The sequence below is a fragment of the Gymnoscopelus microlampas genome, assembly GCF_963454915.1.
Source record: "Gymnoscopelus microlampas genome assembly, chromosome: 18".
In the NCBI taxonomy this organism is placed as follows: Eukaryota; Metazoa; Chordata; class Actinopteri; order Myctophiformes; family Myctophidae; genus Gymnoscopelus; species Gymnoscopelus microlampas.
The window spans coordinates 23,761,539-23,778,596 of NC_139955.1; the positions used below are offsets into that span (position 1 = coordinate 23,761,539).

Here is a 17,058-nt window from a genome sequence, read left to right on the forward strand (position 1 = left end):
GATCATAAATAAAGCCTTGGATTGCAAATAACAGTATCAGATAAAAGATACAGTAAACACAATACAGACATTAAATGTTTCTTTTATTATATGCCACAAAAAGCCACATTTGTCTCAATTTCTTTTTATATTACACATTGCAAAATCCTGAGCACTGTTTCAAGTTGGAGTATTTGCTTGATTTTGGCCATTATTTGGCCATTATGATTGTACTTCAAAGGCAGTAATTCCATCAAAACAAAGAGGAAGCTCACATTCTCACAAAGCTATTGTCACTGAACAAAGTCACGGAGCAGCATGCAGAGAAGAGCGTGCGCGCACACATACACACTCCTACACATATTAGAGCCACGAACTGCAAATACTTAAAAGGAAAGTAGTGGCACTCCCTTTGAATAAGATACACGTTAATTGATTGTAACATTTGAAAAAGAACTGAGTTATGCATTCATTCGAAATGTTTCACTTCTTGGTCGATTTGCGTTTGAGACTCAGCGACCTCATGGAGCCAAACATTCTCCTTCCCAGGTCCCTCAGCGAGCGAGAGCGCCGTAGGGGCATCCTTGGAGGGGATGGAGAGAAGGAAGGCGAGGAAAGAGGCGGAGAGAGGGATTGGCAGCTGCCCTCAAGGCTCTGAGAATGAGAGAGGTTGAAGAGACTGGCCGTGGAGGAGTCGTGATTGTCCTCCCTCCTTCCTCCTCCTAACGGTCTCACCCCTTCCTCCAAAGTGAATTCCAGACCACCACGCCCCACATCTAGGGAAGACACCCAGTGTACCCCCCTCAGGGGCACTTCTCTCTGGATACGAGGCTCCAGCATTCCTTGGGACTCGCTCCGGAACAGAGCCCTTCTGGTTAGCCTGAAGCTGGCACTGTGCTTCTCCCAGCCGGTCTTCTCTGTCTTGTTCGCAGAGCTGGGGGAGCCTTCTACTTTGAGTCTCTTGTCTTTTCCACTGGACATGGCCTTCGCCCTTTGATGGTCTTTCCTCCAGCTTCCACTGCTATTTCTCCGCCTCCATCCATATCCATATTCTGCTCTGTCGATCTCCTCCTTTTCACTCTCCACTTCTTTCCCCCGGAAGCGACCCTCCAAGCCCCTCCAGAGTTTTTTGGAGGATTTCCTGGGCGTTGGGGCTGCTGTTTGTTCCTCTGCCTCTCCATCATTGTCCCAGGTAGAAGCATAGTTTTCTCTGTTGCTGGTGAAGCTGCTAACCGTAGAGGCTCTGATCAACTCACGGGTCATGTGCTTCCCTTTGTAGAGACCCCCTCCCTCCGCCCTCCTCCAACCACCACCTGTGCTTCCACTGCCTTGTCGGAGTGATCCTCCACGCGGTCGTATGCCTTGTTGATCCAGTGGTGAGCCTTCAGTCCGGAGCCGTGGCAGGGAACACTGGGTGGGAGCGTCCCGCCGAAACACAGAGAGAGGTGTGGGTCCGAGGGGGGAAGGCTGGAGAGGGCGTGGCGGGGAACGCCCCCTGTGTTGTGGGCGGTAAGCGGGGGAGGAGGCAGCAGAGGAGGGAGGGTCTGACGTAGACGGAGTGTGTTGGTAGTGGCAGTGTGAAGCACTATAGTGAGCTGGAGCATAAACAGACTGATATGGGTGTACAGGGCTGCTTGAATGCGACAGCGGGGAGTGTAAGAGAGGAGGCGTGGGACTAGACTGAGACTGGGGGGAGTGTGACAGAGGAGGGGTGAGGCCGGAGTGGGACTGTGGAGAATGGGTGACGCTGAGGGACAACTGTATGGGTCTCTGTGGATTTAAGTCGGTGTCTAAGGATGCACTGAGGAGGTGCACTCTAGAGTAGTCATGTGACTGTTCCTTCTGGGGCGGCAAGTTGCATCGGATGATCTCTGACCGTGGCCTTTGGCCCTTCCCCTCCTCTGCAGTGTCAGTCTGGAAGCAGTCAATGTCCAGCTCTACGCCTTGCTCCATCAGCCCCACCACCACAGCTCTAGACAGGCCAGAGACGCGGGAGATCTCCCCCACCATATGCGAGTCCTCACTCAGCTTGGGGCTAGAGCTGGGCTCTTGGACCATGCTACTACGCTGAGATCCAGGAGCTGACTCTGAGTTGGTACCAACCACTGACATTCCAGGCCCTGATGCAGCATCACTGCTCCAATCCATAGAACGAGAGAAGGCTGACTGGCCTGAAGCAACTTCCAGACTCCTTTGGCTCAGGGTTGAGGGACAAGTGGAGATGCGAGGCCGGGCTCTAGGAGCAGGGGTCGGGGTAGAAGAGGACAGAGAAGTAGACGAGACTGTTGAGGAAGCGGAAGCAAAGTCACCTTTCAAAGCACCACAACTTCCATTTCTGGAGCTGTCCACCAAAGCTTGGCTTGCATTTAAACCAGGAGTCAGGTTTAAGTTGAGGTTAAGATGCAGACTTATATTCACATCTTCCCCAGTTGCGGACGGAAGGTTTCCCAGGTTGATGGAGTTTCTGCTGGCTCTTTTTCCACTAGTACTCAGATTTATCCGGGCTGCGTTCCCCAGCAGGGACTTGCAGGGTGTGATGCTGCCCCCCACCAGGGCGGAAGGTGTAACTCGGCTCTCGAAGGCGTACAGTGACTGTGTGGAGCCATGACCTCTCCCAGGTGTTCGGAGGCACCTGTGGTGGACTGAGCCTGGCGTGGTTGCCAGAGTCTGGTCAGATGTGGAGGAACCCACCCGACAGCGGTATTGGCGAGCCAACCTTGAGATGTACTGCTCTAGCTGGGTGAGAGAAGCAGGGGGAGGAGGCTGGTGAGATGGAAGGGCCAGGCTTGGTGTGGTCGTGGTGACAGGTGGTTCATCAAGAAGGGGGCCTTCAGGAGTGCTGGAGACTGACGGTTCCTGACCATGTGAGGTGAAGAGAGGGCTCTGGAGGGCCACAGCGTGTAAGGGGCTAGGGTAAGGATACAACTCCTTGGTCCGACGGGACACCAGGTCCATACAGTAGCGTGGGTCCAACGGAGGTCTTGAATGACGGGAGAAGGTGGAGGAGGAAGAGGTGGGGTCGAGGAGAGAGAGAAGGGAAGAAAGATGAGGGTCACTGAGGCTGGAGCAGAGGTCAGACAAAAAGCTCAAACCTTCCAGGTCACCTAAGACTGGGGACAAGAGAAAAAGGAATTGGCATGTATTTTCAATTCATAACAATTCAACTGAAATGAACCAATGAAAATAATGCTAAGTGCAAACAATAGTACAAGTACACGGCTCAGGAGTAGTAGCTCCACATCAATATTAAAGAACAGTGGCAGTGGCAAGTGCTTTTAAGAGAACTAGGAGGCAGTTTGAAGGAAATGTCAGGAGTCTTCTACCAGCTCACCTGATGCTGGTCTCCCTTCTCTTGTGTTTGCTTCTCCCTGGCTGCCCTGCCCTGCAGGCTGCTGCTGCCCTGTGGCTTCTGACCACTGAGTGTCACTGTGGTCACCAGACAGAGGCCTCTGCTCCCACAACTTCAAGGGTTTGGCCAGTGGCACAGAGCCTCCTTGAGCGGCCTCGCTGGACACCGAGTAGCAGGAGTCTGACAGAGAGCTCCCACTCACTGAGTAGAAACCTGGATGGAGGGCAAAATTAATTAATAAACATGCATGTTACGTAAGTTTCATTTCCAAACTATTCTTCGGACATTTAGTAGAAACGAGCCTTTGGCACACCGACGGGTGCATAAGAGGGGACCGAACTAGGGCCACAAACGTAGCAGAAAAAACTCTTGCACTGTCTTCAAATGCAAAAATCTGAGTTTTCCCAATGAAGAATCGATTATTTTTTGCATATGAATGGTGTGCAGGATTTTTTTCTGCTATATTCTGACATTTAGAAAACCATAGAAATAAATGTAGAGACATTTCCGGGCACAACAATGCTGTACTTCCATGTCAAATATGGAAAGGAAGTAATGCATGGAGGCCACCAAGACGCGTACATTATATGTGATATATATGAAGATGTGTTGGTTATGTTATACATAGAAATAAGTGTCATTGGATCCCCCTGCAAAGTAGGTGGCTATGAACAAGGAAGTGGGTGCTTATGACCTATATGACAATGACAAAAACTTAAAACACTCAAAAATGTGTTGAAAGTAACTGAACTAAGAGCCTAAGAAGCTTCCAAGAAATTAAAGGGAGTATTGGCACCTACTGTGTACTGTACAGTATGTAATACGAGAAAGCAAATGTTGTGTTTGGGCGTACTAGAGATAACATGAGACAAGAATAGAAGTGGGAATGGCTATGAGGTGAGCAACAAGGACTGCAACCAGGGTTGGATTTGCTCGTGGGGATTGGGGAGGAAATCCATGACTCTGCTAGTCCAGTTGTTTTATTACTGGTGGGGATGTTTTTATGGAAACGTAAACTGACTGATATGTTTGATATTTATTTTTGATAATTTTATAATTATTAAAAATAAATAATTATAATTATTTGATAAAATATACTGTATGTGCACCATCTTAACCATGGTGTCCCTATTTTGGGCAAAGTTTAAACAATCGAAAATTAAAGGAGTTAAAGTGTTTTTAACTTTTTTTAAATAGTGAAAATAGCAGATCTACAAGCTCAAGTGTCATGACAAAACATGTTGTGAGCTTTTAGATTGGGTAATATGTCTAAGTATATAGGGCTTAAGTGGGTAAGTCGGTGTCAATTTACAAATTGGAACCTTATGTGCAACATTGACAGTAAAATAATAAAGGAAGATGAATGACTGAGCACACATTTGAGACAGGGTGAGAGGAGTAAACACGGCAGAAAAGGTTTGGGTTAATATTTAATGGGACCTATCACACCACCCAAGGTGAGCTACTTTAAAGAAACAACAACAGAAAGTATTGGCTATCATTTCGTCGCTGTCAGGCGGAAAACTTGAATTTCCAAAACCGTTAATTTTCAGGAAACTGAAAAAAGAACCTGTGTTCCAATGCATCCACTGTAGTTAGTATTTAGGCACAAGCTCTTGTTAATACTGTTCATTGGTTAAATATTTATGAAACCCACAGACAGACCAAACCACTTTCAACCTGGCACCCCTGTTTTAGGCATGACATTATAGGCAAATATTTTTGTTGCAACATGACGCGTTTTGAGATTACAGATCGGCTATGTTCGCTACTTTTTCACAACAGCTTAACCCATTTAGACCTGAGGCCAATTCTAAAAACGCCTTCTAAAACCTAACCATAGTTTTCTGAAAACGTTCAAATTCTTACTAAAAATGAAAAATAAAAAATGATGTTACTATATTATAGCAACAACTAATGAGACACAGAGGTGGCATCCGGATTGAAAGGTATAACAACGTCTAGGTAGCAACAGGTCTCAATGGGATAAAACAGGACATAACTCATTCACTGCCAATGACGTATTTTGACAGCTGTTTTCAGTAAGCCCACACCGCCAATGTCTCTTAACACAATGCCTGCCAGAGTTTTTTCAGAACAGTCTGTAGCCTCTGCCAGGGTTTTGCCATGATTTTGGTACCTGTTCGCGTAGCCACAGATTTTTTTCCTCCAGTATGATTGATCCCCAGATGGTTTCTAATCACAGATGAGATTCAGGTGTGGTTTCACAAATGTCAACGAGGTCATTTTGACCTCGTTGACATGTGTTGTTTGATGTTTCAATATAGCTCAAAACCAGTAGTTTTAAACCAAAAAACAAAGTGAATTGTTTGTCCGTTTGAATTTTAACATTGAAGTGAATGGAGCAGCAAATCTTCGAACATTTTTAGCTCCTAATCTGTTCGTAATTCGACAAGGGTTGAAATTATAAAAAAATTCAACAAAAAAAAAACGTATATATACGTCTTTGGCGGACAACAGCTGACTATTAAAAGACGTATATATATACGTCTTTGGCAGGTAATCAGTTAAAACAAAAATATATATTTATTTTTTTTCTCAAAGGAACTAGGAGATACGCTATCCAAAAAGTTGCTGCTCCATTCACTTCAATTTTAAAAAATAAACAGATTTTCTTTTTTAAAATGTGTTTTACCATGTATTTTTGAGTGAAACATGCTATTTTCAAACGTCAACGAGGTCACAATGACATCGATATATAGATGTACAATGTGTATCACGGTCACATGCACCCATTTTCGTACACACACACACACACACACACACACACACACACACACACACACACACACACACACACGGTTGGGGTTCAAAGAAATCGTTGTTGCTGACTCTGGTCTAACAATTTAGCCCAGATGTTTGACAAAGTGTTTGAGATGTTTCGGATTTGATAAGTGGATTCACATTTACTGTAGATTCTTATTTAACAAAAATCATATTGAAACCCCAACCCTCAATACAGACTGGACAAATGCCAACTAAATAACTACTGTACCTGAGCTAGGTCTGGAGTCACTGTCCACTTGAGCTGTACCACTTTGGTCTGGAGTTGGGGGAGAGAGCAGATCAGAGGCTGCATCCCAGGACAAAGTAGACCATCTTGAATTAATAGTCCCACTACTTCTGGAATTGACTTGCCCCTCCCCTGTGCTCTCTCCACTGTCCAATTGGGTGGTCTGACAGGGTGGAACCACAGTATCTGAGGGAGAGAGATCCTGAGAGGGAAAAAAAACACAAAAGTGAGGAGGCTTTGTTGAAAGAAAGCATGATTTGACTAGTCTCAATTAATTTTGTACAGTCAGTTCATATCATTATTTGGTATATATGCAGTGAACGTAATCATTTGAACTTGAACAAAAATCACATTAAAACTGTCTAGGTATTATTTTTGCTACAGTGACGTGACACACGTGTGAATAGGGGAGGGAATTGACATCACACGAGTGTGTTGGAGGTGCAGACAAGGTACTTCTAACGTGGATTTGGCTCCTTTTTGTGGCCCAGGAGCTTGAAAAACAAATATTTGGATGTCCTGTCTTAAATTTTCATGTTGCACTATGATACTTAAGCATAATTTTGTGCTAAGACTGAAAATGTAATCACTGTACAAAAGATCTAACTAGTCTGACATTGGCTCCATGTGTCGCCGATTACAAGGGGGAGGGGATTAGAAATTCCCTAAACCAATTCTAAGGGATCCCCACGCCCACCTCCGACTCTCATTGGACAATACATTTTTGTACCGGAGAAGTCCTAGGTTCACATTTACGACACCAGACCAAGAGGCAGTCCACTCAGAGAGTGGGCGGGATCTATGGTATGGAACCAGGCTACGAAAGATTTGTTGTTTGCACCTCCAAGACAATGTCAGAGTCGGCCACGCCCCCAAATACCTATGCGCGCCTAAAAGATGTAAACATTATTTAATTATGTCCCCAACCATGCTTCAAGAATGACTTCATCAAGAAAGAATTTAGCCTGTTTGCACTTAAAGCTGGCGATGAAAACCTGAATGGTGACTGATGACAGCCGAACCCCAGGGCAGACAATGTTGAAACCAAGGACTCCCAAACGTCTATGGACTTCTTTGATAGAACATGCTAATACAGAACATCTATCAAAAGACCAGTCACTTTATAAGTGCAAGAGTTAGGTCTGTCATGCCTTCACTATAGTGCAGGTGAAGAAATGTGACAGAGCAGCACCTTCGCTTCAGACAGAGCTAGTCTACAGCATGTCTTCATAGGCCTTGACGTAATTAGAGCCCATTGGGAACAGAAGTATAGGTTTGGAGTCCATCATATTGCCATCCATACACACAAATACCAGTGAAGTCACCACTGAGACCCAGAGGTGATAATTAAGTAAAACTACTTTGCAACTTTGCACTTTAAGTACTTTTTTCCTGAGGATCTACTTTTACGTGAGTATGTATGTGAGTATTTAATTTAATTTGTGTCTACTTTCATTTTTACACTACTACTATTTGAAAGAAGACATTATTACTCCAATACCCATGCCCCTCAAAGAACGTGTTACATTGGCATTCTAAGCCAATGAAACAATAGTGTTCAGGTGAGTATATGCTATTGCTTCCAAGGGAGTTGGCAACAGTAGATGCAACAATCATCACCCATGGCCATAGAGATGTACGGTATCATCATGTTCAAATTAATTCAAGTAAAAAGGAACTCTTATAGGCTGAAATGTTGTATTTGTCTGCCATGAGGGAATTGAATTTTGTTCATTTAAACTAGCATACAGACAGTAGCATACAGAATAAACTTCATACAGCTCAAAGACAGAAAAGTCTGGCTGATATTCTTTCCTTAACAGCCTTTAGTAGTTATCAGATACATGACTTCTACTCAAGTGTTATTCTAAAGGGTGACTTTCACCAGAACCACTTTCTAGTGAGATACTTTTTAATGTTATGTTTACACAGAACAAAACAGCAAAACAGTAAATAGGACAAAAACAAGGTAACATTATAAATGCATATCTCTATTTGTACACAAGGTTTTTCCACCACTGCTGAGGCCCAAACAACAGCAAGAACAGCAGCCATTTAGCTACTTGATTAGGTGAGTAATACCATTTCCCAGATTAGTGAGATACTTTTTAATGTTATGTTTACACAAAACAAAACAGCAAAACAGTAAATAGGACAAAAACAAGGTAACATTATAAATGCATATCTCTATTTGTACACAAGGTTTTTCCACCACTGCTGAGGCCCAAACAACAGCAAGAACAGCAGCCATTTAGCTACTTGATTAGGTGAGTAATACCATTTCCCAGATTAGTGTGGGCTTGGTCAAGCATGAATGCGCCATTGCCCCCCTACCCCCCCCCCTACCCCCCCCCCCCCCCCCCCCCCCTTCACACTGGATCGCATGGGCTATACATTAGACCAGTGGTTCTCAACCTTTAAGTCCCGAAGATAATGGTCTTGTTTTTTAAGTTTTTGTTTTTTTTAGTATTACAAGATACCCTATATACACTTCTGTATGTTGGTTTGTTCACTGTTGAGTGAAACAATGTTGCAAATCATCTGTGGTCCCGCCCCAAAAAACATTTGGGGACCCCCCTGGATTAGACTGATTGAGTTGGGACAACAAAAACATTGTCAGTGGCGGTTGGTGTTGATCAATCCCCTTACTACTGAAGAAACAATACAGGTATAGCGACTCACTGCTGAGCTTAAAGAAGAGAGACAGCAAGGGGGTAGAGGAAGTAGAGAGGAGTGGATTTGGAGGATAATGGCAAAAGACAGATGACGTAACAAAGACCAGCAGGAGTGACAGAAGGGAAGGGGATGCAGGGGGATGGAGGAAGGGGCAGCCAGGAAGAAAGCGTGTTAGACTTTAACCTGTCTTAAGCTTATCTCCTCTCCTCTCACCCCTCTCAGGGAATGTCACAGCATTTGAGTCCCCATTTACTTGAAGTTTGTATTTTTCGACACTTTGTGCGTTTACAGTCATGAGAGCCAGGGTTGAGTGGGTGAGTGCACGTCACGAGAGAGAGCAAGATAGAGAGGGAGAGAATGAAAAAGAAAGGAGTGACTCACTAATGTGAAGGAGCTGTGTGTGTGGGGTTGGGAGGGGGTGGTTGCCGGGTAAAGACAGAAGGGCATCTTGAAGGACCCCCCATCCCACCCCCGCTAGATAAATAACACCCGCCACGACACACACACACACACACACACACACACACACACACACACACACACACACACACACACACACACACACACACACACACACTTCTATAATATTCTTCTAGGCAGCCACCCCCTCTTCACCATAGCTACAGCTGTTCTCTGGTGCACCCTCTCTCTCTCTCTCCTCTCCTCCCACACAGAACTAAAACACCACAACAGGCCCAGTGAAATATTTAACCCATCCTGGACCACTAACATTTCTGACACAACGCATACTTATCATGTTGTCATTTCAATTCAGATGGATACCTTTGTCTCCTTGACACAAATGCTGTCTCTCTATATTTCTTTCACTCTCACATCTTGTTAAAAAAATCCATGAAAGTCTGAGTCTCAGATAGTTACATCTACCCTTTGAACCTTTAACCTCGACTTCAACCCTCACCAACACATGGCTAAACTTCACGCTTATCCTAACCACAACTTAATCCAAATTACCGTACCTACAACCACTCTAGAATATTAGCCACTCAAGAGAAGGACCTAATTTTAAAGATGATTTTCCTGCACATCAATGTTATCCCTTAGCAACATAATGCAATGCACGTTTTGCCGTATAATGTTACATGGAGAGGAGCATGTGATCAAATCATAGAGGCTGACAGACAGGCAGGTGGGGGTCTGCACAGAGCTCTGCTGTAATATGATATCCCTCTCTGTGAGGGGAAAGCACAGCCATTTCCCCCACCGGAACAATATGTACAAAATGCATAGGCCGATATGATAATACAACAGGAATGCGTACCTGCATTAAGTGACACAATTCACCCAAACGTTTTATTTTTTAGAAAGAAAGGAAATGTGGCCGATAAGTCTATTAGTTTGGCAGAACAAAAGGATGGAACCATTATATTTAGAGAGATTTACTTTCTCGTAGCACATGGTGCGGAATTTGGCCATTTATACATAATTAATGAGGCTGTATTAAAGATAAAAGAACATGACATCCCATGCTTCTTAAACTTTCACTATTTCAGGTGGTTGTAATGCATTTGAACACCAATCGGGCACAAAATGTGATATGCATAATGATTCAATGAAACATAAATGTAGTAGATAATGTTTTCACTGAGCTCAGAACAGTCCTGCAGCAAGCCAGAGACAATAGCAGTTTCACTCCAGAAATCAAGGTAATAGCTTTCCTTGTAAGGCGATGCTTTCAAATCCCAAAGTTAATTCTAAGACAGACTCATGTGGTCTCAGGAAGAGTTCAGCTTTGTGGCAGTAAGGGCAGAGAGACACACGCAAACGCGCACACACACACACACACACACACACACACACACACACACACACACACACACACACACACACACACACACACACACACACACACACACCTACCTACCTACCTGAGGCAAGCAAGCCCAGTCTAACTTGAAGAATTCAGTTTCCAGAGAACAAATGCTGGAGCTTGGCAGAGTTTTGTTCATTCAACAGGGTATGAAAAACCAACACTTATCAGTGTACCACTGGTTTGTCCAACAAAAGAAAGGTACAGACAAGAGGTACAGAAAACAGTGCTGTTTTACAGATATCACACCCAGTACTGGTATCAAATTCCCAGCTAAACCAAACTGGTGAAGCAACCTGCTGTGTTTCATTATCGCCAGGAGATCATGCCTTCAGCCGTGTGTGTGTGTGTCTGTGTGTCAGCAGCTAATAACGCAGACTACTAAACCGATCAGCATATTTCTTGTACATGGTGACAGTAAGCCAAGGACCTCAATTGCTGAATATTTTACAAATCGGTGAAAGAGCGGACCGCGAAAGTCACCGACAATTAAATATTAGTGAATCAGACAACTTTTCATAAATGCCGGTACGTTCAAAATATGGGCGTAAATTGCTTAGTGAATCGGCCCAATGAATATACGACAGAGGGCAGACGGTAGACAGTTAATGTGTATGAGAGAGAGGGAGGACAATAGACAAAGTATATGAGAGAGTAGAGAGAGGAAGACATAATTTGAGATTTGCGCTCTACGAGCGAACATATACTCAACCTTGGTCAGAGGGTGATACGGTCATGTTGGCAACAACAGAAACGAGAACAACACAGATAACTCATCTCCATTTACGCAAAATGTATGCTAGCGATGGCGAAGTTCCAGCTTGGACAGAGGGCAGCGTGCCAGCCAACTCTGCTACATTACCGGCTCCCTTCGGAGGTGACGATGACTAATGTTGTTCTGCCTCACTGTAGGATGCCTCAAAGCCACAGTGGTCCACACTGGAGATGAAGATAGGTGGGTGGTGTTGGTGAAAGGCAGGCTGCACATTATGGGCATTGCCTGGATGCCCTCATTTCAAAATGAAGGCGATTCATTTCACTGCACCAGGGAAACTGTTTTTTATGTTATTGTAATTTGTCCCATTTCATTACCTTTTCATGTTGTATCCTATATGGGTTTGTTTCACATTGTTCTGTGAACAGAATACACTGTTCTACAAAGGTCTGATTTAAACATAGCTAGTGAAACACACACTTTTCACACATATTGTTGATTTACCTACTGTGGGCAATGACAACATTCAGTGATGTCTCACACCCACCCACAGCAATATTACTGTGTTGAGTAGCACAATTTCATATTAAGAGGAATACTATTACAAATCAATTATAGATTTTGTTTATGGGGTTTCTGGTGACTCAGCACACATTGGCCCTCATTTATCAACGCGGTGCAGCCCAAATAATGGGCGTACGGCGTTTTCACCGCACTTTTCGGCATTTATCAATATATCCTGACGTGGGCTTTATCCTACGGTACGCTGAGATCTCACGTCTGGTCGAGACCAGTTGTTGACGTTGGCTGCGCCCGTTTATTCCATTCTAGACCTGCGGAGCACCATTGTCTGACTGTCTGACAAGCATCTGGACACATAATCCACTCCTAAATGTGTATATCTACACTAATAAATAATCGCTGTGAAAATATATAATTTTATAAAGTAATTTAAACAAACTGCTTTAACAGTCATTCAGATAAGATTGTAGATCTGTCTGTATTGAAAATAGCAGATCTACAAGCTCACAAGCCAGCGTTGCATCGCGACGCGTTGTGAGCTTGTAGATCTGCTATTTTCAAAAATATACGAGCGCTTTTGCGCCGGGAGTCCCGCGGTCGGGACTCCCGGCCACCTTTTCATGGACAGTGAGGTCTACAAACTTACAGTAGCTTGTCCTATGTTATGGAGTTATGTCATAGAGAGTTATGTAGGCTACACAACCTGGCTGGGTTAAGGATATAAACCCGACGCTCCAATATTAACGTGGCGGCACGGAATCACTGCATTCCGCCCGAGTCTCATGTACCGCTACGCTACGGAAAGCCGAAGTTGGGCGGGCGCATGTGTGTGTGTGTGTGTGTGTGTGTGTGTGTGTGTGTGAGAGAGAGAGAGAGCGAGCGAGAGAGAGGCGTGTGCGTGTGTGCGAGGCGAGGCGAGCAGGGCAAACCGTTTCTTATAGAGCATCGCAGTTGCGCAGAATCCGGGTGCCGGAAGTAAATACTCAATGCATTTTTCCCATTGACTTTTCCAAAAATATTTATATCAATGAATTTAAGCCTAGAATCAAGCCATCCAGGATTCTGGTGAATCATGACCATAACATTTTTTATATTTAATGATATGATATACTATGTTTAATAAATACCCTTTGTTTTGCCGTTTTCAAAAAAGTTTTTTCACAGAATCAAACGTTTTATGGTCATGATTCACCAGGATCCTGGATAGCTTGATTCTAGGCTTAAATTAATTTATATAAATATTTTCGGAAAAGTCAATGGGAAAAATGCATTGAGTATTTACTTCCGGCAACTGGAAGTGGGCGGGAACTGCGACGCTCTATTGGCTTTTCATGTCTTTGGTCGTATTCTGGTTCGTCTTCATGTCGTAAAATCGGGGCGTTTTGAAAATATTTAAGGGCGTGTTATTGAAATGACGCTAGGTTTCAGCCGTCACATTTATCAACGCTGGGACCAAGTGTACGCTCGGATCAGCTGTGTAGGATGCGTTGATAAATGTGACTTCGACGTTGGTGTACGGCCGAATATATGGAAAAATATATGGCGGTTTATACGCTGCGTTGATAAATGAGGGCCATTGAATGCTCCTAGTGAGCGCAAGGACCTGGGTTTGAATCTGACTCCATTCTTGTGTCGCAAGCCTCTCCTATCTCTCTGTCCTTGGTTTCCTGTCTCTACACTGACCTCTCTGAAATAAAGCTTACCCCCCCCCAAGAAAATAAAATTATGTTTATATTAATATAGGTCACCCCATCTCATATTTCTAGATTAATATTACTAACACTTTGTGTTAGTGATATTAACACTTTGTGTTAATATTACTCACCAATGTGTCTAGGTAAATCTACAGACAGCAAATGGAGAACTGATTTACTGACGTCATTCATGGACCCAAATAACCTGGATAAAGCACCCTTACCGTGAGAAACTCCCCACTGGGTGCTCTCACAATCACCATTGCTATGTTTTCCTAATTCCGTCTCTATGGAGCAGATCAAATTCTTCATCTTGGTGACATCACAGGTTCTTAATTCGTTGGGTTCAGGTTTGAGGAGAGAGTGGTTCAGGTTCACACACACTGAATGGAGGTCATACAAACAGCAGACTATCCTCACAGAGAAGGTTCAGGATGTCTTCTTTCAGACCTTGTCTTTGTGTATTATATATCAACCCACATTCTCCACATTCTCAGCACAATAAGACCTGTAGATCATTTTCACCACAAGGTTGGGAAAGGGGTCAAAAGCGTGTGTGTGTGCGTGCACGGCGAGCAAGCATGTGCATGTACTATGTGTGTGTGTTAGCATGTGCTGGCCTGGTTTGTGTTAATGCAAAAAGGGGAGAAGCAGGGACTGTATTATCGTGTGTGTGTGTGTGTGTGTGTGTGTGTGTGTCTCTGTCTGTCTGTCTGTCTGTCTGTCTGTCTGTCTGTCACACGTACGTACACGAGAGAGCCCACTCCCATGTGGATATTTGAACAGTCCCCTGACTTATCTCATCTGACTACTGAAAACCTGCATTTTTGGTCCAGAGAAAGAGGATCAGACTCAGAATTACAATTGAATACACAATTCAGTAAGAGAGTGATGGCGTCTTCAGAGTTCAGACCAGTGTGTTCCACCAGTAAACAATGACTCATATTGCCAGTCATTGTGTCATTGCTTTGCTGACCTATGAGCCAATAATGAGTGCCGGGGAGATGGTACTGTAGGCCAGTGCTTCTCAAACTTTTTCATGCCAGGGACCCCCATATTGATATATATTTGGCCGCGGACCCCCATCTGAAAATATGTTGTTCCAGGGACCCCCAGAAGCAAAGATTTGTGTTAAAATGCATGCTTAAAAAATCTAAAAAAATCTAAAATGTTCACCAAGATTTTACAAAAATAGAAGATCTACAAGCTCACAGCGCGGCACTCGGTTGTATATCTGCTATTTTGGAATAGCCAAAGTATAAAAGGTTAAAGTGGTCAAAATGATTGTGATGCTATATTAACACATTTTGCTCCCCTCCCCAAGGACCCCTGGGGGTCCCCGGACCCCACTTTGAGAAACAATGCTGTAGGCTATATTCTAACTTGAAGTTCATTGTCACATCCCAGGTTTACAAGAGCAAAAGAGTAGGTGAAATTTATTTTGTGCACAAGCTCCCACAAATTGCAGTTTCAGAATATAATCATGAGGAAAGGAAAATGTCAAATAGAGAAAACAACCATATCAAATATACATAAGGTCTGTACTAAAAAATAAAATAGTAATAAGGCAGAGTACCTTACGTCTCTTGTGAAAGTAAGAGACATCACTTTATCAAGTATGTATTGAATGTGTGGGAATGGAGTATATCCACAGTCAAATAGAGTAACCGTATATTCACAGTCATATGTATATTGCCAGAATTCACACTAGTCATAAAGTGATAGTACCAATGTGACAGCCTGTGTCACCAGAAGCTATTCATGTTTAAATATAAATTGAGATTATAAGCCGGGGGCTGGATTATAAACCATCAGAGATTTTGGTACACTTACATTTACAGTAACAGATGGCTTAAACATGAGTGCTGGCGAGATGGTACCAGGAAATTGTATTGTATATGGATACAGGACCACAAGCAGAATACCAAAGTGACCTTTAGAAGTAACATAGACAGTACCATGCAGCTACTAGCCAATGTGAAGATGTCATGGTTTGGTGTTTTTTTTGTTGGTCCTATTCATTCCAATACATGTATCAGATTACCCATACTCACATAACTTCATGCAGTACAGTATGTGGTACTGTATCCCTGACCTGAATGACATTACTTAAACGTGACGGTCAAATACTGTTGTATAATTATCATGCTGCATGGTCGGTTAGGTCTCTGTCTGTCACCATCGGAATCAATTGGGTATTCAGAGGCACAGCCATGTGCTGCAGCCTGGCCAGCGACAGCTGAGCTGCATGGAGAATGGCTTGTTGGCAGATCACCATCATCCCTGCATTCATATTTAATCATTGTGTCAAGTGGAGATAGATCCGGGCTAGAATAATAAGCAAGACAGACGGACGGACTGACCTGTTGCCGGTGGCGGTTTGTCGCAGGAACCTGATCGGTGTCGGGGGCAGCGCTCTCGAGGTTTACCGTGTCCACCACGACGGAGCCGGTGGATCTGGATCTGTCCACCAGCACGGTGGATCTGTCCGCCAGGACGGCGTCCACCATCTCCAGGTGCTTGCACCTGAGCATCTCCAGCTCCAGCACCCCCGCCAGCGTCGCTTTGAGACGCTCGTCGATCCGGACGCGCTCGGTTCCGGACCAGAGAGAATTCACACAGCTGCGGCGCCCGGCCATTCTTCTAGTGTGGTGTAGTGTGTGCGCGTGTGCGTGTGTGTGGGGGCTTAATGCACTGCTGTGCTGCTCCGCTCCTCTTCACTGGCCGTCGCTCGGTTACGGTGGAATGAATGGATGAATGAATGGGCTACGGTCCAGCAGCAGCCAGTGCAGCATATGTTCGCACAATCGACAATAGCAACATTGTAGACACGACTTGCATCTCTAATTAATACAATATTTGGCTAAATACGCGGCTCACCAATCACCATCGCATCCTAGTGCACTGCCTTTCCCCGTCAATTTTGCTGACTGCATGCAATTTTGATTTACAAATCCACATGTAGCTAGACTAGGAAGGTTAACGAACAATCCATGTTTCATATTAATCCGTTCAGATTGCGTGTTGGCGTGTCTTTCTTTTTAGGGAAAAAATCCCTATCCATGATCCTAGGAGTTGTGCGTGCGGTTCACAGCAGATCATTGGTAGTCCGTGCAACAATGCCAGATAGATAACGTTACATGTGGGATCAGGAAAAAAAGTGTGTGGTGAGGAGGAGCCAATGCACGAGAGCCTCGATGTGATTGGCTACAATGGCTAGGGAAGTTTTTCGAATGGGTGCATGAAAACTGCTCAACTTTG

General features: G+C 44.2%; 1 protein-coding gene across 1 annotated transcript; it reads right to left on the reverse strand.

Moving 5' to 3' along the window:
• Nucleotides 1-175: 175 nt before the first annotated feature.
• LOC311034303 (uncharacterized protein) lies at nt 176-16,829 on the reverse strand. The gene is made up of 4 exons (XM_084042168.1): nt 16,161-16,829; nt 6,345-6,564; nt 3,311-3,541; nt 176-3,089 (listed from the first exon to the last, which is right to left on the reverse strand). Exons 1-4 carry the CDS (start codon nt 16,434-16,436, stop codon nt 463-465), a joined length of 3,354 nt encoding a protein of 1,117 aa, XP_083898294.1. The 5' UTR covers nt 16,437-16,829; the 3' UTR covers nt 176-462.
• Between the last annotated feature and the right edge of the window lie 229 nt (nt 16,830-17,058).